This window comes from Podarcis melisellensis (assembly GCF_964234715.1).
Source record: "Podarcis melisellensis genome assembly, chromosome: 16".
In the NCBI taxonomy this organism is placed as follows: Eukaryota; Metazoa; Chordata; class Lepidosauria; order Squamata; family Lacertidae; genus Podarcis; species Podarcis melisellensis.
Window position 1 is genome coordinate 33,155,452 of NC_138533.1, and position 25,720 is coordinate 33,181,171.

Below are 25,720 nucleotides of genomic sequence, written 5' to 3' on the forward strand. Positions count from 1 at the left end.
GAAACAGCCCTGAGACCTGCGGATATAGGGCGGTACAGTGGTACCTCGGGTTACATACGCTTCAGGTTACAGACTCCGCTAACCCAGAAATAGTACCTCAGGTTAAGAACTTTGCTTCAGGATGAGAACAGAAATCGTCCAGCAGCAGCGGGAGGCCCCATTAGCTAAAGTGGTGCTTCAGGTTAAGAACAGTTTCAGGTTAAGAACGGACCTCTGGAACGAATTAAGTACTTAACCCAAGGTACCACTGTATAGAAATTCATGTGGCCAGCATGACTAAGCCGCTTCTGATGAAACCAGAGCAGCTTACGGAAACGCCATTTACTTTCCTGCCAGAGCGGTACCTATTTATCTACTTGCACTTTGACGTGTTTTCGAACTGCTAGGTTGGCAGGAGCAGGGACCGAGCAACGGGAGCTCACACTCTCGCAGGGATTCAAACCGCCGACCTTCTGATCAGCAAATCCTAGGCTCTGCGGTTTAACCCACAGCGCCACCCGTGTCCCTATATTGTGGATACATTCCCTTTTAACAGCAATGTCTCACACAGAGTGTAACTGACATGTAGAAAGGACTCTATGAACTGAAAACGGAGGTGTTATGTGTATCTTTGTTATCCATGAAAATCTTTTAATAAAAGCAAATAATAAAACCCCTGAAAACTGGGGGGAAATACGTTTGGCACCAGGTGGTGTACAAGGTGCCATCCAACCATCTTAGGGACGCTACTCCAGATGTGTAAGATATACCAGTATCCCACAAGGAAGCAGAGGTTTAGGGTTAGTTTTCCTCCTTCTAAGTGGGCTCCCTTCCCAGGTTGACAAGCCCCATTTGCTTTGCACTCTGGTGCCTTGGCTAGAACATTGATTCTGACCCTGGGTGAATCATGTTCAAAGCCCTGTTCAGTCATTAATTTAATTAATACCCCCCCTATTTTATACCTACATTCAAAATACCAGAACCCTGAGCTCTTTTGGCAACTGCCCCTCCAGAAGCATCTCCCTCCCTCGACAAGGCAAGGTCTGCCTTCCTCTCTCTCAAGTGATCTTTTAACAAAAAAAATTCCTTCCAGTAGCACCTTAAAGACCAACACGAAAGCTCATACCAAGAACTAACTTAGTTGGTCTTTAAGGTGCTACTGGAAGGAATTTTTTTTGTTTTGACTATGGCAAACCAACATGGCTACCTATCTGTAAGTGATCTTTTGTTGTTGTTGTCGTTTAGTCATGTCTGACTCTTTGTGACCCCATGGACCAGAGCACGCCAGGCACTTCTGTCTTCCACTGCCTCCCGCAGTTTGGTCAAACTCAAGTGATGTTTACTCCCTGGTAAAGTACCCAATAGACGGACGCAGGTGGCGCTGTGGATTAAACCACAGAGCCTAGGAATTGCCGATCAGAAGGTTGGCAGTTCGAATCCCTGCGACGGGGTGAGCTCCCGTTGCTCGGTCGCTGCTCCTGCCAACCTAGCTATTCGAAAGCACGTCAAAGTGCAAGTAGATAAATAGGTGCCGCTCCGACGGGAAGGTAAACGGCGTTTCCGTGCACTGCTCTAGTTCGCCAGAAGCGGCTTAGTCATGTTGGCCACATGACCCGGAAGCTGTACACCGGCTCCCTCGGCCAATAAAGCGAGATGAGCGCCGCAACCCCAGAGTTGGTCATGACTGGACCTAATGGTCAGGGGTCCCTTTACCTTTATGTAAAGTACCCAATGCAACTTTTCCTTCTTCTCTAGATCAGTGTCAAAGTCTTGCTCTTAGCCTATACTGCAACTGTTCCTTTTGTTTCAAGACTTGCTCTCCCTATTTATTTTGGAGTTGGGGGAAATGTCTCTGTTTTGACATTAGTGCACATGGAGTTCTAATTTCAACTTCTTCCTGTTTATCACCTCTAGGATGATGCATCTTGATAAAAGGCTGAACCTGCAAAGCTGTTTTAAAGTTTCTGGGGTTTTATCAGCCTCCCCTTCCCTCATGGTTTGCTAATATTTTGTAGCAAAGAAGCAGATCCTAAGGGGTCAATGCAAAATACAAAAGTCCCAAGAAATAATGGCAGCCGTGTGTTATAAAAATGTACACTTTATTACACCTTCAGGTAGGATACATCACAAGTCCTTACAATCCTACTGGTCAAGTACAAATGTTTTATGTTCATAAAGATATTTACAAATTAGACCGGCTTCCTAACACACTTTTTTTGTGAGAGGGAGGGAAGAGGAGGGAGAGACAGAGGGGAAGAGTCTAATTTTCATCTTCACTGTCTGTAGAAAGCGACATTGCTTCTGCTGACACAATCAAAACCAAACACAGAGGCTGTCAAAAAAAATGCAGGGGAGGAGAGAAACCTTTACTTTTTCTTTTCTGTTTACATTTGCACCCCACTGCATTTATACACATAATAAAGATATAAACTTTTTTTTCAGAAGTAAAACCAGAACTAACTACACTTTTTGGAGGGGTGGGGTGGGGTGGACATCAGTATACAGTATGAAATAGGCGCAATGATCTACCAGGAACCAGCTTCTATGCATGACCCACTCATCTCCAAAGAGGCTAACGCAGGAAATATTCTGGGTGGTTCCCAGCCAACTCTGCTAGTGAGGGCTCATGGGAGTTGTAGTCCATAACATCTGGAGGGTTCCAGGTTGACAAGCCCTCTGCTAACACAAGAGACATTCCAAGTGGTTCCCAACCATCTTATTTTGTGTGTTGCCATTGCCTTCAGCTTGCATTTTAATTCTTCCGCTGCCTGTGTAATAGCAGCTCTCACAAACACAAACCAACAAATGTAATAGTACCAAGCTATAGAGGGAGGGTTGATCTGTCTCTACTTCTTTTATGTACAAACACTTATTTTTTTATAAAAAAACAAAACAAACAAACACACACAACTGACAATTGTAAAAACAGGTTCCAAGAAAAGCAGGCATGTTTCAAGAGGGAACTGAATTTAAATGAAAGGGCTAGGGGCTCTGCAGGTTCAAAACGTTGCCTGTGCTCTCTAACAGTTGCAGTCCAATAATTCATGTATGCAGAACAGGAATCTACGTTGGTCACAATCCACAAGAGCTTAGCACAGAGCCCACTGTGACCCACAAGCTTTGGGCAGGCTCTGTAGTCTGAGAAGAACGGCAGAACCCCCACCCCACCAAAAATGGGGTCCCAGTTGTGTAGCATGCAGATATATCACTTCCCTGCAAACCATGGTCCTTTTTCTAGCATTTAATAATTTCTCATTTTGTTCTCATGGCACATTGTGCAGCATCGTAACTAAAACAGCGGACAATCTGAGGTTCCAGAAGCAGGGTCAGTTTTTAAAACATGGCAAAGACATTTTGCCATGAATTTGGGGGGGGGGGTGAGGGAGTCAGAAGCTGCTGTCCCTGATTGTTTCACAGTTGCTCAGGAACTCAAAAATTAGTAAGGCAGATGAAATTTGCAAAATTAGCAACCCACAAATGCCCCGCATGAATATTTCATTTCTTATCGTTTGGTAAAAGAAGAGCACAAAAACATTTAGATCCAATTATTAATACAACCAAAGAATTTAGACTGAAATTTTTAAGTTCCTCTTCCTATAAAGCAGAGACATTTAAAACAGATCCCAACAGTGAAAAAAATACCAGAGCATTCTCCTAGTCTGGCTGCTCCAGGCAAGAAATAAGGGCAATAAACCGTTTTTGCTTATCAATTGTTAACGAAACCTTTCTTTTTAGAAATTAAGTGGGGTAGGAAGAGAAACAATGGGTAATAATTAAACACACAGATACTATCACATAGTATTTATTTCCCCAAGACACATGCCTGGATTATTATTTACCTTAAAGGTGGGAAAATGAGAGTGAAAGCCTATGGGTGAGTGCTTTAAAAAAACCTGTACAGTTGGGGAGGGGAACAGGACACACAACTTGACACACAGCTAGCAAATGTTTTGTTTTTTAAAAAAAGGACTTACAAAAATGGAGACTGAAATATGGTTCATAATTACAGATACTTACAAATCTTCACATTTATTGGCTAAATGTTCTGGAGAGAGCTTCCAGCAAATCCCCACTCCTAGCCAACTTATGAAGGGCTTGTCACAACTCAACTTCAAAACAAGTGGAGAGGACTCTTGCTCTGCCAGTCACTGACTGAGCATTGCCTTTTAGTCATTTGAAACCCACTCAAAGAGGATTTCCCTATGGCAGTGATGGTGATATGCGAGACTATGCAGATTTCTACGGATACTTGAGAGCAACCTCTTCGCTTATCTCTCTTATGAAAACAAGCAGAGATCCAAGTCTTTAAATATTTACACGGCGTATGGTTTGAACGTGCGGCCTTCCTGGGAACTCAGAGTCACAAAGTCCGCCTGCAGCTTTTGGGGAGAGGCTCTCTGGTGAAGGGACTGCCGGCAAAGTTTTTCCTGTGCAAACAGGTCTGCAGGCTCCAGCTTTTGCCAGGTTGCAGGAAGCACGAACAGCGTGTCCTCCTTTGCTCACTGCTGTGAGGTCACCATGGACTCAGCTGGGTTTGTTGGGCGCCTTTATCCTGACCGGAGTCCTCATTTGCACTTTCGCTTGCTGAGTCTGGCCGTCGGACGATGCCGGAACCTGGGATGGGTTCTGTACGCCGGCTGCCTGAATCTGGGGAGATGCTGCCGTGACCACCTGCTGCTGGACCAGTTTCTGTGGGACCACTTGAGCGGTGGCGGTGGTGGCAGGGATGACTTGGACCTGATGCTGTCCTGCTGTCGTCTGGGACAAAGTCACCGTCTGCGGCTGAGCTTGAACCTTGGGGGGTGCGGGGAGGAAGAAAAAGGGGAAGAGGTAAACAGAAATGCTTGCTAGTGAAAATCCTTTCTAAAGGCAATTTCAGAAGTTACACTTCCCTGCTCAAGATTTTGAAAAAAAATGCATGCAAGTTTGAAATGTGGGATCCCACAAACCTTACCTGTTGGGAAACAGACACCACCTGCTGAATATTGGCTACTGCTGCCTGCTGCGAGACCACTTGTGGGAGCTTTGCAACCTTTAAGAACAACACATTGGGGGAGAAGGGGTTTGTCATTTAAAAAGGATCCAGTATTCCGCAAATGTGTGAATTAAGCCAGTGTCTGTGGGTTCCACACCTGACTGGGGACGATCTGGGTAGAAACAGACATCGAACAACCGGCAGGGAAACGGAAGAGGCTCTTATTGTATGAGTACCAATATCAGATCCTCGTCAAAGAGAGGGGAAGAGGCACAGTAGCCTTACCTGTATTTGGGTCTGGACTTGTTGGGCTCCACCCGGTTTCTGGGCCTGAGAAATCGGCGTTGGTAGGAACTGTGCCTTAATGGCTGGCTGCGTAGCGTAGACTTTCTGCTGCTGTGATGTCTGCTGTTGGGCCTGGACGGTGACTTGCTGGGCATTTAACTGAAAGGGCAAAATAGGGCATTCAACCTCTATGAGTCAGCGCACTGGTTAAATATGTAGATTACGACCAGAAGAATCAGGTTCTGATTCCCCATTTTCCCCAGGAAAATCACTGGGTGACCTTTGCCAAGTCACGACCTCTCTTCCCAACCTACCTCACAGGCTTGCTTAGAGGATACAGGGGTGTGCGGAAGCATGAACATTGCCCTGACCTCCTTCGGGGAAAGGCAAGATATGGAACGTAACAAACAGAATGGAGTTCTCTGAATCCAGGACATGGTTAAGTACATGCAAATCTTTGCCCTATGCAGCTGTGCTCTACTGCAACAATTTACTTACAGGTAAGAGTTGGTGACAACAGCAGGCCATTCCTCCATCTTTAGCATGCTTCTAACAACCAAAGTATCCAGTTTCCCACCTTAGTGGTAATGCAGCGTTTGCAAAGGCAGTAACGGGAACAGAGAGGGGTACCTTTTGCTGAACAGCAGCTTGTCCTTGGGCAACCTGAGGCTGGATGGCTTTCTGCTGCTGGGCTGCCTGGTGATGCTGCTTGAGTTTCAAGAGCTGCTGGACGTTCAGCGGCTGAGCCACCACAGTCTGTCCTCCTATGCAGGATACGAAGGACAGAACTAAAAGACTGGACACTGCAAGTTCTGAGACACTGTTTACAATGATGCTCCGCAATACCTTTTTGGAATTCCTTCCTGTTGTGTTTTCAGTGCCTGCTGAAGACCTTCCTCCTTCAACCTGCTCTTTCCCCACTACTGCTCTTTTATCAGTAGTCAGAGGCGCACCTGTCCTGGCTACTAAACGAACCTGACATTTGTGGTAGCCACACAAGCCTGCTTCCAGAAGGATGAGGCCTTCACCTGGGGTCCTCTTGAATTTTGGAGGTAAGTGCCTTTGATGCCCATTGATGATCCTACTCATCTCCTTCCATGTTTCTGGAGCAGCTGTGCTTTGGAAGGGTTTTTTTCCGAAGCACTGTGAACCTGAGCACCCTCCTCCTTGGCACTGCTGCTCCTGCCCTCCACTAGAACGTCCCCACAACTTTGCTGACCTGATTGGAGCAGGATGACTGTAGGCAATGTGTTGGGCAGCAATTTGTGTGCACACAGCACAACCCAAAGTGGGGTGGTTTTGGAGAGGGGGGGGAGGAGGAGAGCTATTTTGGGAAGCTATGGTCCCTCAGGTGCCAAGATGAAATATAGTTCCTCTAAAAAGTCTTTGAAATGGACAGGTGTTTTGCGCAACTTGCATTCATTCTGCTCTTTTGTTCTTGCTGGGATGTATTTATTCTACTGCTGTGTTTTTTGTTTTGCTCTCTTACTGTTTTCATATCTTGACCTAAATCACCTTGGGATGAAGCAAGTGACAAGTTTTTGATATAGAAATAAAACCTCTTGCCATTTCTCCACCAGCTCCTGTCGGCTAAACTGACAGCTTTCCTTCTGCTTCACAGAAGCAAGTCTGCAATCTGTTTGATTCCCTGACCCACTGAATATCCCAAGTCCTTGGACAACTGGAGAATTCACTGTCACAAGCATGGTACAGTATAGGCGTTAGTAAGTCTCTGATTTTAAAAAGAGAAAGAAAAAGAAAGCGACATATTGGGCATCACTCTGAGAGAGGAAAAGGGGGGAAAGAGACTTAGAAAGCTCGGGTTTTTAAGGATAATTCTTTCACATGTGGTGGGAATGTAAGAAGGTTAAGGGTTTCTGGGAAATGATATACAATGAATTGAAAAAGATGTTTAAATATACATTTGTAAAGAAACCAGAAGCCTTTTTGCTAGGAATAACAGGAAGAGAGATTAATAGAAGGGACTATAAACTTTTTAAATATGCAGCAACAGCGGCAAGAATACTAATGGCCCAAAAATGGAAACAAGAGGATCTACCGACACTTGAAGAGTGGAGAATGAAACTCATGGATTACACAGAATTGGACAAAATGACTGGGAATATTAGATATCAAAAAGACCACAAATTCATCGAGGACTGGGGAAAGTTTACGGATTATCTGGAAAACAGATGTGATGTACAGACAACGTTAGTCGGTTTCAAAGAGGCTTTGTGACTGTTAAAGATGTATTGTAAAAAAAAAAAACAGAAGTGACAAGTTACTATTAACTGGCAATACAAGTCATGAAAAATGCGCAATGAATAGAAAATATGGATGATTGGTGGAGGAGCTGGTGGAAGTACAAAAAAATGGAAATTTGAGAACATGATTGTGTTGATTAATTTGTAAAAGAAAATTTAATAAAAAATTATATATAAAAAAGAAAGCTCGGGTTTTTTCTTCCAAAGGTTTGATATGCTCTCGGTCTCACACACAGGTTAAGAATAATGATTGACACACCTGCTGCTTTCTGTGGTTGTCCAATAGCGACACTAATCCCAGCGACTGTGACAGGGAGCGTGGTGACCCCTGCAGATGACACTACGGCAGCTGGAACAGACACCACCGGAGGCTTCGCCAAGGCCACCTGGGCTGCTTGCGGTGCCTGGGCCTGGATTTGGCCTTGCGCTTGAAGCTGGGAAGCAGGAACACGAGTCTGAGCAGTAAGGAATTGGGATTATTGCACAAGCATGAGAGGAGACCTGCCTATTTCTGGTGGAATGCAATCCGCTCCACAGGACGGCAATGCAATGAGGCAGGAACAAGAAACCTATCTGGCCCTTGCAACTCTACTCAGGCCCTCACTGGCCCTGCTTCACACCCTCCTCGAGTCACTTTGCCTGTCTGTAATGTTTCCCTGAACTCTGATAATGCCTCTCGCTTGTCCTACTTGCAGAACAGAGAAAGGTTCGTGAATGCTCATATGAAGTGCTCCAGCCACTTTCACCTCTGGCTCTGCCTGTCACCAGCATGTGGCCCCCTGAAGGTTCTCTGCCAGAGAATGTGGCCCTCAACTTTAAAAGTGTTCCCCACCCCTGGATTAAAACAGGATGGGGAACCTGTGGCTCTCCGGATGCTGCTACACTCCAACTCTCAGCCAGCAAACTCCAGAAGTCTTGTACTATGACACCCATAAGTCCAACTGGCCAATGGACAGGAACAAATGGTGGTTGTCCCAAACACCTGGTGGACAACAGGTTGGAGAAGGCTGACCCAGATGGCTTCAAATGGGGCTTAAGACAAATCCATGGAGGAGGGGCAGGCTCCATTGACCCCCAGAAGCCATGAGGGCTAAATGGAGCCCTGGTGTTCAGAAGCAGTGTCCTCTAAATGTCAGTTGCTTAGGGGTCAACAGTGGGGAACGGTCTGCTTCCCAAATATATACTGTCTGTGAGAAAGAAGACAGCTGTTCCAGAAAGACTTTTCATCTTGCGTTCACAACGAAGAGTGCTCTAGCTGAGCAGAATTCTGCGGCTGCCAGTCCAGTGCTTAAATGCATTTTAAGAATTTGCCCAGCCAGTGCAGAAGTCCATGCAGGAGGGTGAATGAGCCAGCAGAGGAAGGGCAGAGCTCTCTCTCCACACACACACACACACACACACACACAGCAGGCAGCGTTTAGCCAAGCCGAAAGAAAGAGAGAAGGCTTGTGCCCAGTCTCTCTTTGCCAACCGTCCCACCAGTGCCAGGCTAACTGAAATTTCTGCTGGCTTGTTAACCTCTGTGGGATCCCCAAGGCTGACTTACAAGGCGAGCAACCTGGAGGTTCGTGACGGTGGTGCCAGTGAGGACCGCCCCTGGCCTCGGTGCTGCAACGGCCGTGAGTTGCTGGGTCTGCTGCTGCTGCTGCACTTGAACCTGAGAGGCCTGTTGCTGGGCTCCAGGCTGGGCCTGCTGCTGGGCAGCCTGCTGTTGGGGAATCTGCATCTTTTGCTTCTGTAACTTAATAAGCTGCTCCTGAAGAGAGAGAAATACAACATCATACCACCACCACGAATACTGGCTCTGCTAAATGGCTTCTGATACCAGGACAGAATTAGAATCAAAGTTTTTCTTTTCTGATACAGTACCAAGATTTGCTGAGCACAGGGTGGATTTGATTTAAATCAAATCAATTTAAATCATAATTGAAATCACAAGTCAGTAAGACCTGATTTAAATCACTAATCATTTAAACCACTAATCATTTAAATCATTTATTTATTTTACAGAAAGACTCATTCTTGCTGGTATAATCTTAATATTTACAACCAGATGAAGGTTTCATTTTTGGAATAATCAATTTTCAGAGCAGTTTTTAGTTATATCAAAAATTACTGATTTGGTTATACTATTATAAATACCTGGACAGATAATTATGAAATCATTGTGAGGTTTAATAAGTTAACTGTTTATATTTGGACAATTTTTCTGCTGTACTTTATTGGAAGGATAAAAATGATCATTTCCTTAATAACAATTTATTTAACTAAAACAATAACATTATAGCATATGTATCCATGTCTGCTAACTGATGTGGTTAAATGGGGTTTTTTATTAAACAACTTAGACTGAGTTTTAGCACTCATGAAAAGGAGAAGAAGAAGATTATTTTGGATTTGATATCCCACTTTATCACTCCCTTTAAGGAGTCTCAAAGTGGCTAACAACCTCCTTTCCCTTCCTCCCCCACAACAAACACTCTGTGAGGTGAGTGGGGCTGAGACTTCAAAGAAGTGTGACTGGCCCAAGGTCACCCAGCAGCTGGATGTGGAGGAGCGGGGACACAAACCCGGTTCCCCAGATTACGTGATTACGTGACTACCGCTCTTAACCACTACACCACACTGACGTAAAACGAATACTTATTTCCTGATGAATAGCCTTTCGACTGTAATGTAACTTAAATAGAAAACTATCTTTAGAAAGATTTCTCCTCCAAAAGCATTTTAATTTAAAAATCTGATTTAAATTTAAAAATCCGATTTAAATAAAAAAAGTCTGTGTTTTTTTTAATTAATCCTTGATTTTTATCCACTCTGACTGAGCATATAGATCTCAAAACACAGTGCATGTTACGTAATGCACTGCACCTTCCCCCATCTGGGTTGCTCTCGGCGGTAGAGTCTTTGCCTTGCATGCAGAAGGTCCCTAGTTTAATCCCCGGCTTCTCCAGGTAGTGCTGGGAAAGAGTCTGTGCCTGAAACCATGGGGAGGCGCTGCCAGTCGGCACAGGGAGTAACTGAGTTAGACAGGGCAAGGGTCCGACTCAGTATAAGGCAGGTTCTTATGTTGCCCTCCAAATGCTTTGGACTGCAAACTCCATCAGCCCCAGGTTGGAGAAAGCTGCTATATATATATTAGGTGCACGTGTAAAATCAAATGCCACGTTATCAAAAATACATGAACGCTATGTGTATGCGAAGATTCCATGGAAGTGACGGAGCTAAACATACAGAATCTGGTGTTGAGAGTGGGAGCCTCCTTTCCCAGAGCCCCTGCTTTTATCTTTTGGTTTCAAAGAGCAGGTTTCCAGTTCTGATGACTGTAAAGATATACTTGACAGCTGTGCATGGGCAAAGCATCTCAGAAGTGAGAGAGGATCAGGTTAAATCTCTAGGTGTTGGAGGCAGGGCTTCAGCACTCAGGCAAACTCCTTGCCCTTCCCCACAACTCCATGATGCAAATATGCCTAATTTACACCGCTCTTCTACCAAGCTACAGACTCCCCAACCCCTGAATACTTGAAAATTGCTGTGGGTCTTGGAGGGCCACTTCAGGATTTTTCTCGTTCTTAAAGCAGCATGGTGCTGCTTTCAACGCATGGTGCAGATGGGGTGCAATGCAGCGCTCTGACCGACGCTAGTGCTCACAAATCGAGGAGCCTCTCCCTCACCTGGGATAACTTCCCCACAGCTTTAATCTGGGCTGGCGACTGGGCCTGTGGGACTTGGACCTGGCCTGCTGCCGCCTGCTGCTGTTGCTGCTGCCGCAGGAGCTGGAAGTGAGCCGGGCTGATAGCCTTCCCCGACAACTGCACACCTGCTGGAGCTGCTGGGGGCAGGGGGAGAAGAGGAAACAGAGATTTATTACACTTCCTAGCCATTCGTTACACACACACAAAAACTCACCTCCAAGCGACCTGTAACGTTTTTAAGGAACAAAACCTACAGCATGCAATTCATAAAGATTTCACAAAACAATCCCCAGTAACAAGCAGCACAAAGCTTCAGCAGCACAATTTACAAGTCATCAACAGCCCCCCTACTCGGCCAGCCCTGTTCCCAGTCCACACTCTTGCTTGGCCCTGCTTCACACCCTCCCTGAGAGTTTCTAGTTTCTGAGAGAGCCTAGAACGTGTCCTTGAACTCTGATAAAGCCTCTGGCTTGCCTTGATATGGGATAGAGAGGGGTGTGGGAGTGGGTGCAGAAATGAGGTAAGTACAAAGGCAGCATTTACCTTGGTGCCCTCCTTCGTCTCTGCCTCAGTATTCTGTCATGCGCTCCCCGCTCCGGGGAGGTTGCCCTTCGAGTTGAAAAGGTCCCCACATATTTAACTGAGGGCAGGGAGCCTTTGGCCTTCCAGATGCCCCAGCCAGCATGCTCAGTGGGCAGGCACGATGGGTACTGGAGTCTAAAACCATCTAGAGAGCCGCAGGTTCCCCATCCATGGGCTAAATATAATATACTCAGCCCATTATACCTAAAGGAGCATCTCCACCCCAATCCTTCAGACCAGACACTGAGGTCCAGCTTCCCGAGGGTCTTCTGGCAGTTCCCTCACTGCGAGAATTGAGGTTACAGGGAACCAGGCAGAGGACCTTCTCGGTAGTGGTGCTCACCCTGTGGAACGCCCTCCCACCAAGGAAATAAATAACTATCTGACTTTTAGAAGACACCTGAAGGCAGCCCTGTTTAAGGAAGTTTTTAATGTTTGATGTTTTATCGTGTTTTTAATATTCTGTTGGGAGCCGCCCACAGTGGCTGGGGAAACCCAGCCAGATGGACAGGGTATAAATTATTGTTGTTGCTGCTGCTGCTGCTGGTGTTAAAACCCACGCAAGGTCAAGTCAGCAGAGAAACAAGAAGCAGATGTTACTACCAGTTTGGGAAAGTATCCCATATGTAAGATTTAACCTTTTTTTTAAAAAAAATCAGACTATGCAAAATGTACACTCTTTACCTGGCGTAACCTGAGTGACTAAGGATCTTGCTTGGGTCTGGACTGGGGTCAGGTTAGTAGTGACAACCGCTGGCGCTGTCACCGATGTCACTGCTCGGACCCCTGGGGTAGATGCTATGGTCACCAGTTCTGCAGATGCAGCAGGTGCGGCAGCTGCTCTCTGTTGAGTATGTACCACCTGGGCTGTAGCCGTTCCTCCTGCGGTCTAAAGGAAAGGAAAAAAGATGTAAATTGTCGCAGCTCTCAAGTTAAGGTTATCCTTGACCAAATGGCTCAAACTCAAGACATCTTGGCAAACCAAGCTTTGTCCTTGCCGTAGTAAAGAATCCCACTTCCAGGGTAGGATTTTTTTCCAGGTGCCCCTATCTATAAGCAAACTGCATCCACACACACACTGGACTCTAGTTGAAATCGCTGCCCTCATTGGGAGCCTGAAAGTGACACACTGGGCATCTGAAAATACTCACCGCCAGGGATCCCGGTATCACGGGCGAAGCCAGCCGCTTGTTGATTGGCTGAAAGGTCGTTCCAGGAACCCCGGCCACTGTATTTACAATAACGTTCCCGCTCACTGTAGCTGAGAAACAAAACCAAAAGGTCAGTCTGGGCCTGCAATGGAGGCGGGCATAGTCATTTCTCCACCACCCACAATGCTTTACTACGGCAGGTGCAACTTACCTGTCTGCATGCTTGTCCCAGTCACCGAGGTCTTCATTGTGCCAGCCTGGCCAAGAGATAATTTTGGTTAAAGAGAGAAACATACCGGGATGTGGAAGGGTTGGCATGCAATGTGGCCAGGATATGGCATGAGCTGTGTGCAGCTGCACACAACTTCTTTGCAAATCTCTGAAGCCGGCAGTTAGTTTAAATGCTGGCATTTTAATGAAAGTTCCCCTTTGCACATGAACCCCAAACCTGTGGTTGATGCCTTCCAAACAAGCCAGGATATGATGCAAAGTATAAATGATGGCTTCCTATCCTGGTTTGTTTGGAAGACATTAGCCCTATTTTCAGAAGCAGCTGGAAAATACAGTCAAGTGCTAAATCTTGACTTGTTCAGGCGAAGTGAAGCGACAGGAAAAGGGCTGTGGAAACTTGTTTGTGCTCTGGCTGAAGCAGCCAGAAATTTCAGCATTATGCATGAATGTGGGCACCATGTAAGAGTCGTGAAGCTATCTGCTCATATGTGACGCAGCTTTCTGAGAATTAGCCAGAGTCCCAAATGATCTCCATGGATATTCAAGCTATGTTTCTAACTGGTTTAAGGATTTAGGGCAGAATACACAACGATAAATGTAAGCACAAGTGAAAAAGTAAAAATTAAAATTAAAAAACGGAGTGGGTTTGCTTATAAATCCAAAACTTATTTCAAAAATAACAGGTCCTCTTTGGGGGGGGCGGGGCGAGGAGAAGTACAAAACATGAATTTAGCCTATAACCATCTGATTCCCTCCCGACAGAAAATCAGGGTTATGGTTTGCAGCCTATAGCAGGTAACATCCTTGCTGCCACGGGTCATACAAACAGTCAGCATATAAATGGACGTGCCTGATGGTCACTGCCTGTGCCTGTAGTGCTACAGGATGCTGGTCTTAAAACAAGAATGCAGCCACACAGTTTTGCCCGTGAAAGTTACAAGCCCACAAGAACCCCTGCAAATGTGGCTTGTCATGCCTAAGTGACACTTCTTAGCCTGCCCCTCCCGCACTTTATGATGCTATGCGTCCTTTGAGTTTTAGAAATAAGAGAAGACTCTCGCATAGCTTAAGTGCTGCGTCAATCCGGACATGCTCTCCACTCCCCACAGGCATCCGGGCCAGTGGCTATTTGCAACCCCTCGAGAGTGTCTTACCAGCACTGCAGTGTTTGCCACAGTGGTAACCGCCGTCTGCACCACAGCCTGGGGCTGCTGGACTACCTGGGCTTGAGCCTGGGGCTGAGGCTGGGCTTGCTGTACCGCCGCTTGCTGTGTTTGTTGCTGGCCGGCCTGCTGTTGCTGCTGAGGTCCAGCTTGCTGCTGGGCCCGTTGCTGCTCAGCCAGAGCCTGGGGAATAAGGAAGGAGAAAAAGCAGTTGGTTTCTATTCAAAGGGCAGATAAAAGCATCCTGAACAAGGCGAGCCATTCTCACGCTCCTCTCTTCAATTGGCTGTGAATAGGTGGTTATGTTGAATTTGCCTAGACTTGACATCTTCATATACAAGGTCCAGTCCCTTCATTTCGTGTCAGTTCTTTAGGGCAGATCTTCACATTACCTTTCCCAACATAGATTGGGGGGGGGGGGGGAGAGAAATATATAAAGACTTGGGAATAGCTGTTCAGATGCCTCTTCCACCCCATTATATACAGCGGCGCTAGTGGCCCCGAACGAGCAACAGGTTCATCACAGGATAGTCTCTCCTGCCCTCGGAAGCAACAGAGAAACCCCCAATCCAGCTTGGGACTGTGGTACAGAAGAATTCCATGTGCCATTTCCCAATAATCTTTTCCTCCAACCTGCCCCAAAATACAAATTTACTTGAGGGGTAAATAGCTGAGATTTGGGGGATTTACAGCAAGAAATTCCTTCTGCTCCACCTTGGTCACTAAGGCTTGGGACAATCTGGTTGGTCTCACATGCCCCTGAGGTTCAGCTTGCCGTAATCAGGGACCGAGTCTTTGGTGTGGCACGTTTTGCCCCGTGGAACTCCTTGCCAATAGAAGTTTGGCAGGAGACATCCCTGTTCATTTTTTTTATGTCTTCTAAAAACTGTATTATTCAGACGGGCCTTTGAAACATGGGCGTAGTCAGGGGGTGCAGGGGGGCAGCTGCCCCCTCCCATCAAGAAAATAATAAAAAATACTTAATTGACCAATCATGTCACAGATAACTCGGTTTTGGCCCCCCCAACATAAAGCCTGCCCCCCGCATGCTTTTAAATCTCAGATTCTCTGCCAACCTGCTCTTACTGATCTGTTTGGCATTTTTATTGCAATGCTGTGTCTTTAGCCTGTATGGCACCTTTGATTATTATGTATGGAAGTGTGGTTTCCAAATATTTAAATAAATAATGGTGCAGGGAGAGAGGATCAACCCCACACACTGCTGTCTGAGTCTGGATCATACCCCACCACCACACCCGACTTCCTCTCCTGTTTCTAAACAGAACAAGAAGCATGGGAGACACTTACCACATGATGAATGAAAGATACACCCATGACGCTATTCCCAAGTTTCAATATTACTGTCCCCGCCCCCAGCCGCACTGGCAAAATGAACGTGAGAACCTGCCCTCAAAAACATGAACTGGTAACACAATGAGAGACCAGCCGTGCTGGTAAAACAATAAATTTCATAAATGAACTAAGTCCAGATTAGACTGTGAATAAAGCCCCTACAGTGCCAATACAAAGCCTTTATGTCACATATTTCAAATAGCTGCAGCATACCATATACATTAGTTCATCCCCACTATGGAGGGGGAGGGGTGAGACTGGACCTACCACCAAACAACATCCCCCGACTCACTGTTTCAGCGCAGGAACTGGAATCTCCTTCGCAACGTACCTTCTTCTCCTTTGCGATACGCTCTGCTCGGAGAGATGCAACTTGAATGGGAGGAAGTGGCTTGTCGTAGTTGATGCCGCTGGGAATGAAGAGGAACGAACTAAATTAGAAATTACGAAGGGGAAAGAACTGCGGCACCACTTGGTTAAAAGTCCAGAGCTTTTATGAAGGCCTACTGAATTTGATGGAAGAGTTCAGCACATGCTTAAAATCACTTCCAGCAATATCAACAAGGACTTAGAAGCATTTCGCTTTAGCTGGATTGCACCCAATGCAGAGCATCTCTCTGTGTTTGTGTGTGTCTCTGCTAAAAAGATCAACTTCATGGGTAGGCAAACTAAGGCCCGGGGGCCGGATCCAGACCAATCGCTTTCTAAATCCGGCCCACGGACGGTCCGGGAATCAGCATGTTTTTACATGAATAGAATGTGTCCTTTTATTGGATCACTTGGTGATTTGTGGGGCCTGCCTGGTGTTTTTGCATGAGTAGAATGTGTGCTTTTATTTAAAATGCATCTCTGGGTTATTTGTGGGGCAAATGAATTTCTTCTTTATTTATTTATTTTTTTCAAAATATAGTCCGGCCCCCCACAAGGTCTGAGGGACAGTGGACCGGCCCCCTGCTGAAAAAGTTTGCTGACCCTTGATCAACTCCATCCTTTCCCTGTTCTTTGCTTAAAGTGCTTGGAGAACTTACTGAACTCAAAGCATGGGAACCCCCAACAAAAATTTATAATTTGGCAAAATATTTGGACTTTATGATATACATTGGTACAATTTGGAATAATTAATGTGATATGATTGGATTGTTAAATGGAAAACTTAATAAAAATTATTATTTTTTTAAAAGTGCTTGGAGAAAGAAGAGGGGGGCGGGTGCTAATCTTGCCCTGTCACACCCCTCCATCCCACCTGAAGATTCTTACCTTTCTGCAAGTACTGAAGTGTGTTTTGGATTCTTCTGGAAAGGGTTCATACCAAGTCTGAAATACAACCCAAGAGGACATTTGTTGTCAAAGAAACACATTTCCAAAATGCCCCTTTATTTAAAGTTGGCCGAGGAGGGGAGGGGAGGGGAGAAAGAATACTCCTGAAGAGAGGAGTAGTGCTGTATACTCTAAAGTCACTGCACCAACACATGCACTGACAGATCCACCAGAACACTTTTTGACCTTAAGAAAACACAACATATTTGCATTTGGCAAAGAACCCCAAGGAAGAATTATATAGTGGACCAGATTTCTATTCTGTTTACAATCAATACACTGTATATGAAGAACTGCCATTGGAGACTATATGAAAACACATGGGATATTTGTCAATTACATGTGTTAATTGGCTACCCAATGCCACAACGTTTGTGTTATCAACAGCTGTCTTCTGAACTAACCAAATTAAATATGGAATAATCACTGGATGAAGTTTTTTTCTCATGTCATTGCCATTAAGTCAAATCCACCTGATTCAAGACTCAAGGATAGCACTTCATGCACCTGATGAACTGGACTAGGGTCCACAAAAAGGCTATGCCATAAAAAGCTACTTGCAATGTGTTTTTGTTGCAATGGACTTGCATAGCAAATGGCTTTCGTATAGAATAGTTTTACTGCAGTGGCTGCAAGAGGAGCGTCTTCCCTATGAACTTACAAGGGTTTGATCGGTGGGCTTCTCTTCCCAGCAATGATTTTCATAATCTCAAAATGATTAGTGTAAAGCTGGGTGTGCGTGGAGCCCTCATCTTGAGCATAGAGCTGATTTGTTCGAAGTGGTCGGCTATTCTTTGTCTAAATATGAACAAACAACAACAAAGTTTTACAAGGCGCAATACAAGACTCTGTAATGTTTCTGCCTACGTAAGAGATCTGGTACAGTAAACTTGCAACTTATGTAGGGCTTCTGTTCCAGGAACTGTGCCTAAAGCCAAAATCGCATTTGATTCAATGACAGGTGGGACTGCCAAAGTCTCCCCCCCAAAAAATTCACTCCCTTTCTGCCCCCCCTTTTAATTTGCTATTTTTGCCAAGCACGTGAAGTTGAATGCACACAAGTTAAATGCATAAGTTGCAGGCTTACTGTATACTAAGTATACAAATACTAAGAAACAAGTAAAGCACAAACTACGATTATAAACTACTAGAGCTTAATCCCAATAGCAGGGTGACCCATGGATCTGAATGTTCCATTTCTCACGTTTGTCCCTCTTCCTTTGCTTTTCAGAGCTAAACACGGTGTGGGTAGATGGTTCCTGGATTTATTGGGAATCTACTGAATTAAGGGCACTGTACAGATGTATTTAATGAATGAACAAATGAATATCTGTATTATTGCTCAACATGGCTGGCTTCAAGCTAGCTTTGTATACAGAGATTGAAGGAGGCTTGCAAACTCTGGTTAAAGCCAACCATGGTTAGCGCTGTCATCAGTGCAGAGATAAACCTGCTCTATAAACAGCCGTGAAACAGAAAAGGAAGAGAGAGCATGTGTAAGAGATGGGCAGGAGGCAAAGGGGGATATGTGGCTTGCTTTCCCTCTTATAACCATGGCTAATAGGTTATGCCAAATATTGCATCGGTACCAAGTTTGTAAGCTGCCGATTCAAGTGTCAGAAATGTAGGGAAAGAAAAATAATACCAGATTAATTTCCCATTTTATATAATCATGAAAATGGAGACTGGAGAATTAGGAACACTTGGGAGGTCCTGGTGGGTAGTTTTCTGAAGTGTACACAAACCTGAAACAACTGACTTATCCCCACACTCCAAAACGATTCTGTCTCATCTCCACCCCCTTTCTTATTACTCTCCTCTTTCCCTCTTCTCCAGCCCACCCTCACTCTTCCCCAATCCCACAAGCCTCTCCAGCTTGCCAGAAGATTAAGGCTGAGCAGCTGAATATTCTCATTATTGACCCCCTATTCCATGGGGCAGGTAGGAACTCTGGGCTGACCGGGACCAGAAACAGGGAACCTGGCCTGACCAGTCAAACTGCACCACTGAGAAGCAGCTTGGCTTGGTGCCCCACAACTCCCTTTCTTTGATTAAGTGCCAAAGGTTTTGTTTTGGCGCTAGGTTTTGTTTTTACAAAATGGCTCGTTCCCCCTGTTTTGGCCCCCACCCCACCCCGCCTTGGAGCTCCCGTACCCAGGGCTCCTAAGACATCAGAGCATTCAAGTCAGTGGGCCAGAGTGCTTAGGGCAGTTACTCTGCCTAACCAGCCATACAGTCACATCAGACCATATCGGCCACACACTGCCAGATGGACTTGCTAGCACTAATTTGCTTCCTGTACTTATTTAACCCTGCTCTTCTGTGGAAAGCACAGAGCAGCATGCATGGGGACTTCAGAGGCCTAATGTAGCTGAGCCACTGATCAGGTGCACACCCGCTTGTCTTCAGTGATGCTACTTCCTCAGGTACTCCTTCACCAGGTGCACATAAAAATATGCACATGTGCATTCTCTCTCACACTCACTGGTCTCCCGACAAATGCCATGTTAATCGGCAACATCCCATAAATTTCCCTAAATATGATTATCTTGGTCAGAAGAAGTAGTTTAGCAGGAACTGTAACTTGAGGCCAAAAGCTCTTTCTCCATGGCACCCAACTTTGCCCCTTTGCGGTCTGGTTTCCGGAAAGCTGTTTATATTTGCTGCTATCACCTCTAAGCCTACAACAACTAATTTACAACTACGCTTCTGCAGCTGTTAAGTTGGGGGTGATACATTACCTGATGGGGCGTTGCAGGGATTAATTCATTAAATGTCTGCAAAGCAATCAGATTTCAAAATGAAAAGTAAAAAAATGCTAGTAACAAAACATATTTTTTTTCAAAACAAAAAACAAAAAAAAAGGTACTAATTATAATAATCATGCGGAATGAGGTGGCATTTCTGGGAGGTGGACAAAACACTTTTTTATTTTTTAATTCAAGCTGGCTAAAGTGTGAGAAATCACTCTTCAAATCACATCTTTGAGACAAAGGTCGCCTGGCGCCACAATCTATTGCGTCAACGCGAAATAGATGGGAAGGCTTTAAATGGCTGATTGAGCGTTCAAATCAGGACTCAAATATGGATCTCCTACTTCATCTTGTGTCCACCTCTGCTGATGCTTAAGATACCAGACTGTCTGAATTGGAACAACAATTTGTAAGTGCACACCTTATAAATGCTTTTTGTCTTCTTCTTAGGGTTCGCTTCATACATAAGCTGTAAAATAAGAAGCAAAGTTTGACTTTCTGCGATGGGTTTGGATTTAGATTAGTGACATAAATAGAAAGTCTCTATAAGAGCCAGTGTGGTACAAGTGGACAGAGGGTGAGGCTTAAGGCCCAGGAGATCAGAGGTCAGTACCCTGATCAACCCAAAAAAAAGAGGGGGAGGGGGAACGCATGCCGGGAGGCCTTCGACAAGCCACTATGTCTCAGTCTCAACTCCCCATTGGTAAAACGGGCAAAATGCTGGCCTAACTCACAGGGCTGTTGCAAGAACTCTATAGCACATTGCAGATTTTATTTTATTTCCAAATACAAAAAAAAGGGAGGAAAAAGAGTGCCACGTAAAACGATCCAAAAGAGAAAAGTATCACAAGTACGGGTCCTCTCTTTACAAATTTCATAAGGATTTGCTTATGCTTCTGACTCCCTAAAGCGTGTGAAAGAAAGTTGCCTACTTCGGCTTACACCCACCTTCCCTTCCTCTCTCGGAATGACGACGTTTTCGTAGCGGTTGCGACACTGTTTCGGGGAGCGGTAAACTCGGCTGCAGGAGTTCACTACGTCGCTGACCAGATCCCAGTTGGGCGTGTGAGCCGGGGACACGACTGCGAGGTTGAGAGGCAGCTCCAGCAACTGTTTGACCGCCTACAAGGAAGAGGGAGGACAGACAGGAAGTAAGACTCTATTGCTATCCTCTTCACTAGTGATATCTGGGGGGTGAGTGCTGATTCTGATGTGTGGGTGGTCCAGTTCTGGTTCCCTAAGAGGAGGCACTTGGGAGGAACACAAGGTTTGCAGCAGTACAACAGGGGGGTGACGCAAACCTGAGGGGGGGGTGTGTGAGACAAAACAGGATTACACATGGTCAGTGGCCACAAAATGTGGAGTATCTGTTGGAGTAGAGGACCCAGAAAACAGGACAGGAGAAGGGAATGGAATGAAGTAACCAGAGAGACAGAGCTGCTTTCTGGGGTACTTGAACAAGAGCACCCCACACTGCAAGACTGCGGGTCCCACTGGCTTAATAAAATACGTTACAGGTTAGTATGTTGCACATGAAGCTGAACTCACTATTTTATCACACTTTATCAGCACAAAACTGATCGTAAGAGCCCTGTGTAGCCCGATTAGGCTGAAGGCTCATCTAGTCCGGTATCCTATTCTGCACCCATGGGAAGCCTGCAAGCAGAGCGTGAGCACAACAGCACTCTCCTTTGACCCCCAGCAAATGATAATCAGAGGCGCATTGCCTTTGACAGCGGAAGCAGAAGACAGCCATTGTGGCGAGTGAGGACTATGTAAATGAAGGAATGGGGTATGCAGAGTGGGGCTGCAGTTTTGCAAAATAAAATCAACACAACTGCGAAAACCTGACTCCTCCATATTAACTGGGGGGCATTGGGGTAGGTTTAGTAAACACCCCATCGGTGTCGCCTTAACCTTCTCCAAAATTAGCAAGTGTCTTCCATTTACTTTACAGGTAATAGTTTAGGTCATCATTGTGGTTGAAGCAAAACTGGCTCGATACTGGTTGGCCATTATGTCCACCAAGCGGGATCCCAAAAGGCACAACACATGCCAGATGAATCAACCTATACAATATAAGGTCGTCTTTGGACACACACACACCTCTGAGTATCTTTGGTAAGAGGGGTAAGATGGGGAGCTCTGCCTATGGAATACCCCCACCTGGGAGGGTTACCTGGCATCCCACTCAACAAATTATTACTTTTAAGCTTTTAAACTCATTTTTAATTTCAAGCAAGAAACATACCCATACAAGGAATACAGAGCTTAGTAGCTGCACAGAAAATAAAGAAAAATAGTGGCTAACGGTTGTAGTTTTAGACATTCCAAGAAAGGCAATCAAATGAAAGTGTAGAACTTTTTAAATTATTATTTTCAAAGGCTTTTAAAACTTCTGAGGATGCTGGTTTATGCTGCAACCAAATCCACCTGTTCTTGCAGTGGTTTATTCTGTTGTCTTTGCCTTTTAAATGACTTCATGTAGCAATGTCTACCACCCTGGGAATACTCTTATTGGGCACAGGGGACTGAATAAATAAACGTAAGCAGCACACACACACCCTGCCAGACCTTATGTATGTACGCTGCAGAGGCAGGTGAAGGACTTGGAAATGAGCCCAGTTCTTGCCAAGCCTTTCTTGGAACGTACCTGGCACCTAGTGGATGGAGTGGGAAAGCATCAAGCACCCAGGACCGCCAGATGGCGACAAACTGGGAGAAACGCACATTTAGCTATTCAGCAATGGAGTTCTAGCCAACTAAATTCTACTCAGAGCAGACTCGCTGAAAATCAATGGTCCTACGTTGGTTATGCCCATCAGTTTCAATGGATCTATTCGGAGTACAGCCAGAGCTGAGTGTAACCCAAAGACTTCTTGCATCTGCGGTAAACCCAGTGTTGCAGACGCCATCTCACCTGGAGGAGCGCCCAGTCCTCGCTGATGAGCCACTCGGGATTGTCTTGGCCCGCCTCTGCAGCCGGCTTCACAAGAGTCGGGAGCGGCTTTGCAAACTGGGTCTGCTGCTTCAGAAGGATGTTCTTCTTCTGCTCTTTGCCTTCCCGCTTCATTTTCAGCATCCCCAGAGTGGCTCGGTCAAAGAGTGACCGGGGAGGGATAACCGTCTCCCCGTGGCGCTGCTTCTTCTTCCTTCCTGCAGCTGGGAAGAGGGATGCTGGGCTCAGTGAAGCAGTTGGTGGCGGGGAGTGGGAAGGGGCAATGAACATACAAACTACGCAAGGATGTTAAAAGTTATGAAAGGGTTTCCAAAGCCCTCAAAAGGCCACAGGCGTAATAAGCTTTGATCCACCACAACGCCTATGGTACTCTGGCAGATCAGGGAGGTTTTGAGCTGTTTGCTGGGGAATAATTAAAAAAAAAACCCAAATCCCTAACACCGTCATAAATTTAGTGATCTGGGCAGGTACTAGTTGTACCAATGTGGAGGGCAGGGGGAGACCCACAGCCATAAGACAAATGAGGGGCAAAGAGCACTTGTGCCACTGCAACCAGCCAGTAGTGCTAATGCTTTAGCACCTCTGCCACCCATGTGCTGTATCATCCACAAACCTGGCAGACTGAGCTCTGTGCTTCGTAGATGCCCCCTAGGCTGCACTACCAGAAGTGTTATCACCTGCCTGAGCACTTTGTCAGCTGACCATAACAGTCAATCCTTGAACATCCCCTGCAAAAGCTCGAGCCCAGAGAACCTGGGGCTCTTCAGGTTGAACTTCATTTCCCATCATCTCTGACCACTGGGCTATGCTGTCTGGGGCTGACAGGAGCTGAAGGTCGCAAACATCTGGAGGGCCACAGACTCCTCAACCTGAGCCACCTGTTCATTTCAGAAAACCTAACCTTGTAACACCACCTCCTGTCTGCCTTGGTTTAGACTCCCTGCCTCTGGCCCTGAGACTTCTGGGTAAGAAACTTGTGTGAGGTCAGATTGTTTGTCCACCCAACCCAAGGTTGTCTACTGCAGGGGTAGCCAATGTGGTGCGCTCCAGATGTTGTTCCCATCAGACTCAGCCAGCACAGCCTATGGTCAGGGATGTTGGGAGATGTAGTCCAACAAATATCCAGAGAGTACCACACTGGCTATCCCTGGTCTGCTGACTGGCAGCAGCTCTTCAGCGTCTTACGCAGAGAGAGGTCTTCTGCATCATCAGACACTTCATACCTTATTTTAAAGAAAACAAACAAACTGGAGATGCCACAGGTTGAACCGGGAATTTCTGAAAAGCACATGCTCTGATTTTATCTCTTGCCTATCCTGGAATGTTCAGAATTTGATCCATGCCTGCCTCTTGCCTCGGACTGACCACCAGCACCCTCCCACAACCTAATTGCCTGAGGAGCCCCCTCCTGCTGGGCCTTACAACAGCACAACCCCACTTCCCAACAGCACAACCCCACTTCCCAGCCGGTTTCTCAATGTTTAAAATAATCTTTGGAAGGCCCATGACACAACAGCAACTTTCTCAGCTTGGGCTTCCTGCAACAAAGGAGTTCCACACCCACAGAAGCAATGCCGGGAGGTGTCTGACAATGTATATCCTACATAAAAACCCGATGTTTACCGGATGGATCCGTTTTGTGGCGCTTACGCTCCTTCCTGACATACACGGGGGGCAGTTTGGACTCTGGGATCGGGGTGCTCTCATACATCAGGCACATGACGGAGTCGATATAGATGTCGTTGTCATCCTGAGGTGGCGTTGGGGGAGTCCAGAGCTGTACAAAGCATTAGAAGAGAGTTACCTCGCTTTGTGTTCTTGGATAAGCAGAGGGTGTGCGTGTGTGTGGAAGAGGAAGAGAAAGAGAAAGAGTGTGTACGGGGTACCTCCAGTTGCAAACGAGATCTGTTCCAGAGGTCCGGCCGCATCCCGAGGTTTTTGCAACCCGGAGGACACATGCGCATGGCACAGTTTATCGCTTCTGTGCATGCACGCGTGGCATGGTTTAGAGCTTCTGCACGCACGGGGAAACCTAGAAAAATACTTCCAGGTTTGCCGTGTTCGCATCCCGAAGTTTATGTAACCAGAGGGATACATAAGCAGAGGTGTGAATGCACTAACATAAGAAGGCCCTGCTGGATCAGGCCAATGGCCCATCTAGTCCAGCATCCTGTTCTCATAGTGGCCAACAAGCTACCTGTGGGAAGCCTGCAAGCAGGACCATGAGTGCAACAGCAATCTCTCCTCCTGCAGCTTCCAGGAACTGGTACTCAAGAGCATACTGCCCCTTTGCATACAGCGTGTGTGTATGCGTTTTCCTCGCCTCCGCCCCACATCCACCCCCACACTGAAGAGGTAATAATATCAATATAGACTTACCGGCATTATTTCAGTTTGTCCATCTGGGCCTTCATAAATATATTCCTGGAGCAGGGAGCGGGGGGAAGAGAGACACACTTAGTTCTGATGAAACCAGAGGACAAAATAGCTGTCTTCAAATATCTAAAGGGCTGTAACATGGAGGATGGAGCAAGCTTGTCTATTCCTGCTCCAGAGGCTAGGACCCGAACCAATGGATTCAAATTACAAGAAAGGAGATTCTGACTAAACATCAGGAAGGACTTTCTGATAGTAAGAGCTGTTCAACAGTGAAAGAGACTTCCACAAAGGGTGGTGTGCTCTCCTTCCTGGAGGTTTTCAAGCAGAGTTTGGGTGGCCACCTGTCATGTATGATTTAGTAGAGATTCCTACATTGTAGGGAGTTGGACTAGACGACCCTTGGAATGCCTTCCAACTTCTTCCAAGAATCTATGAGAAGCACAATTCATTGTGGGTTTTATCCCCATGGTGGTCCTACTTAAGAGTATACTAAATGAAATTATGTCTCTACCTTTGGTCCATTAATTTCAATGCATCTAGGATTAACAGTGGATACAACCTTTTTTAAAAAAGAAAAAGCTAAGGGGAGGTAATACACCCCCCTTAAATTAAAAAAGCCCAATGAAAACTAAGG

General features: G+C 45.9%; 1 protein-coding gene across 21 annotated transcripts in view; it reads right to left on the reverse strand.

The window, feature by feature from the left end:
* Positions 1-2,061: 2,061 nt before the first annotated feature.
* EP400 (E1A binding protein p400) overlaps positions 2,062-25,720 on the reverse strand; it is a 73,786-nt gene continuing 50,127 nt past the window's right edge. For 8 of the 21 annotated variants that reach the window (XM_081893146.1, XM_081893145.1, XM_081893144.1 and 5 more), the window contains 20 exons: positions 25,087-25,131; positions 24,331-24,484; positions 22,669-22,910; positions 20,697-20,870; positions 20,170-20,217; positions 19,737-19,772; positions 17,657-17,793; positions 16,936-16,992; positions 15,971-16,088; positions 14,317-14,508; positions 13,143-13,188; positions 12,932-13,041; positions 12,465-12,669; positions 11,178-11,335; positions 9,050-9,259; positions 7,763-7,958; positions 5,870-6,003; positions 5,240-5,398; positions 4,934-5,011; positions 2,062-4,773 (listed from right to left, as the gene is read on the reverse strand). In XM_081893146.1, the coding sequence (XP_081749272.1) occupies positions 4,504-4,773; positions 4,934-5,011; positions 5,240-5,398; positions 5,870-6,003; positions 7,763-7,958; positions 9,050-9,259; positions 11,178-11,335; positions 12,465-12,669; positions 12,932-13,041; positions 13,143-13,188; positions 14,317-14,508; positions 15,971-16,088; positions 16,936-16,992; positions 17,657-17,793; positions 19,737-19,772; positions 20,170-20,217; positions 20,697-20,870; positions 22,669-22,910; positions 24,331-24,484; positions 25,087-25,131 (2,769 nt within the window). In that variant the 3' untranslated portion in view covers positions 2,062-4,503. The remainder of the gene's footprint in view (positions 4,774-4,933; positions 5,012-5,239; positions 5,399-5,869; positions 6,004-7,762; positions 7,959-9,049; positions 9,260-11,177; positions 11,336-12,464; positions 12,670-12,931; positions 13,042-13,142; positions 13,189-14,316; positions 14,509-15,970; positions 16,089-16,935; positions 16,993-17,656; positions 17,794-19,736; positions 19,773-20,169; positions 20,218-20,696; positions 20,871-22,668; positions 22,911-24,330; positions 24,485-25,086; positions 25,132-25,720) is intronic. The other 13 variants (XM_081893148.1, XM_081893159.1, XM_081893141.1 and 10 more) reach the window with 8 other exon arrangements.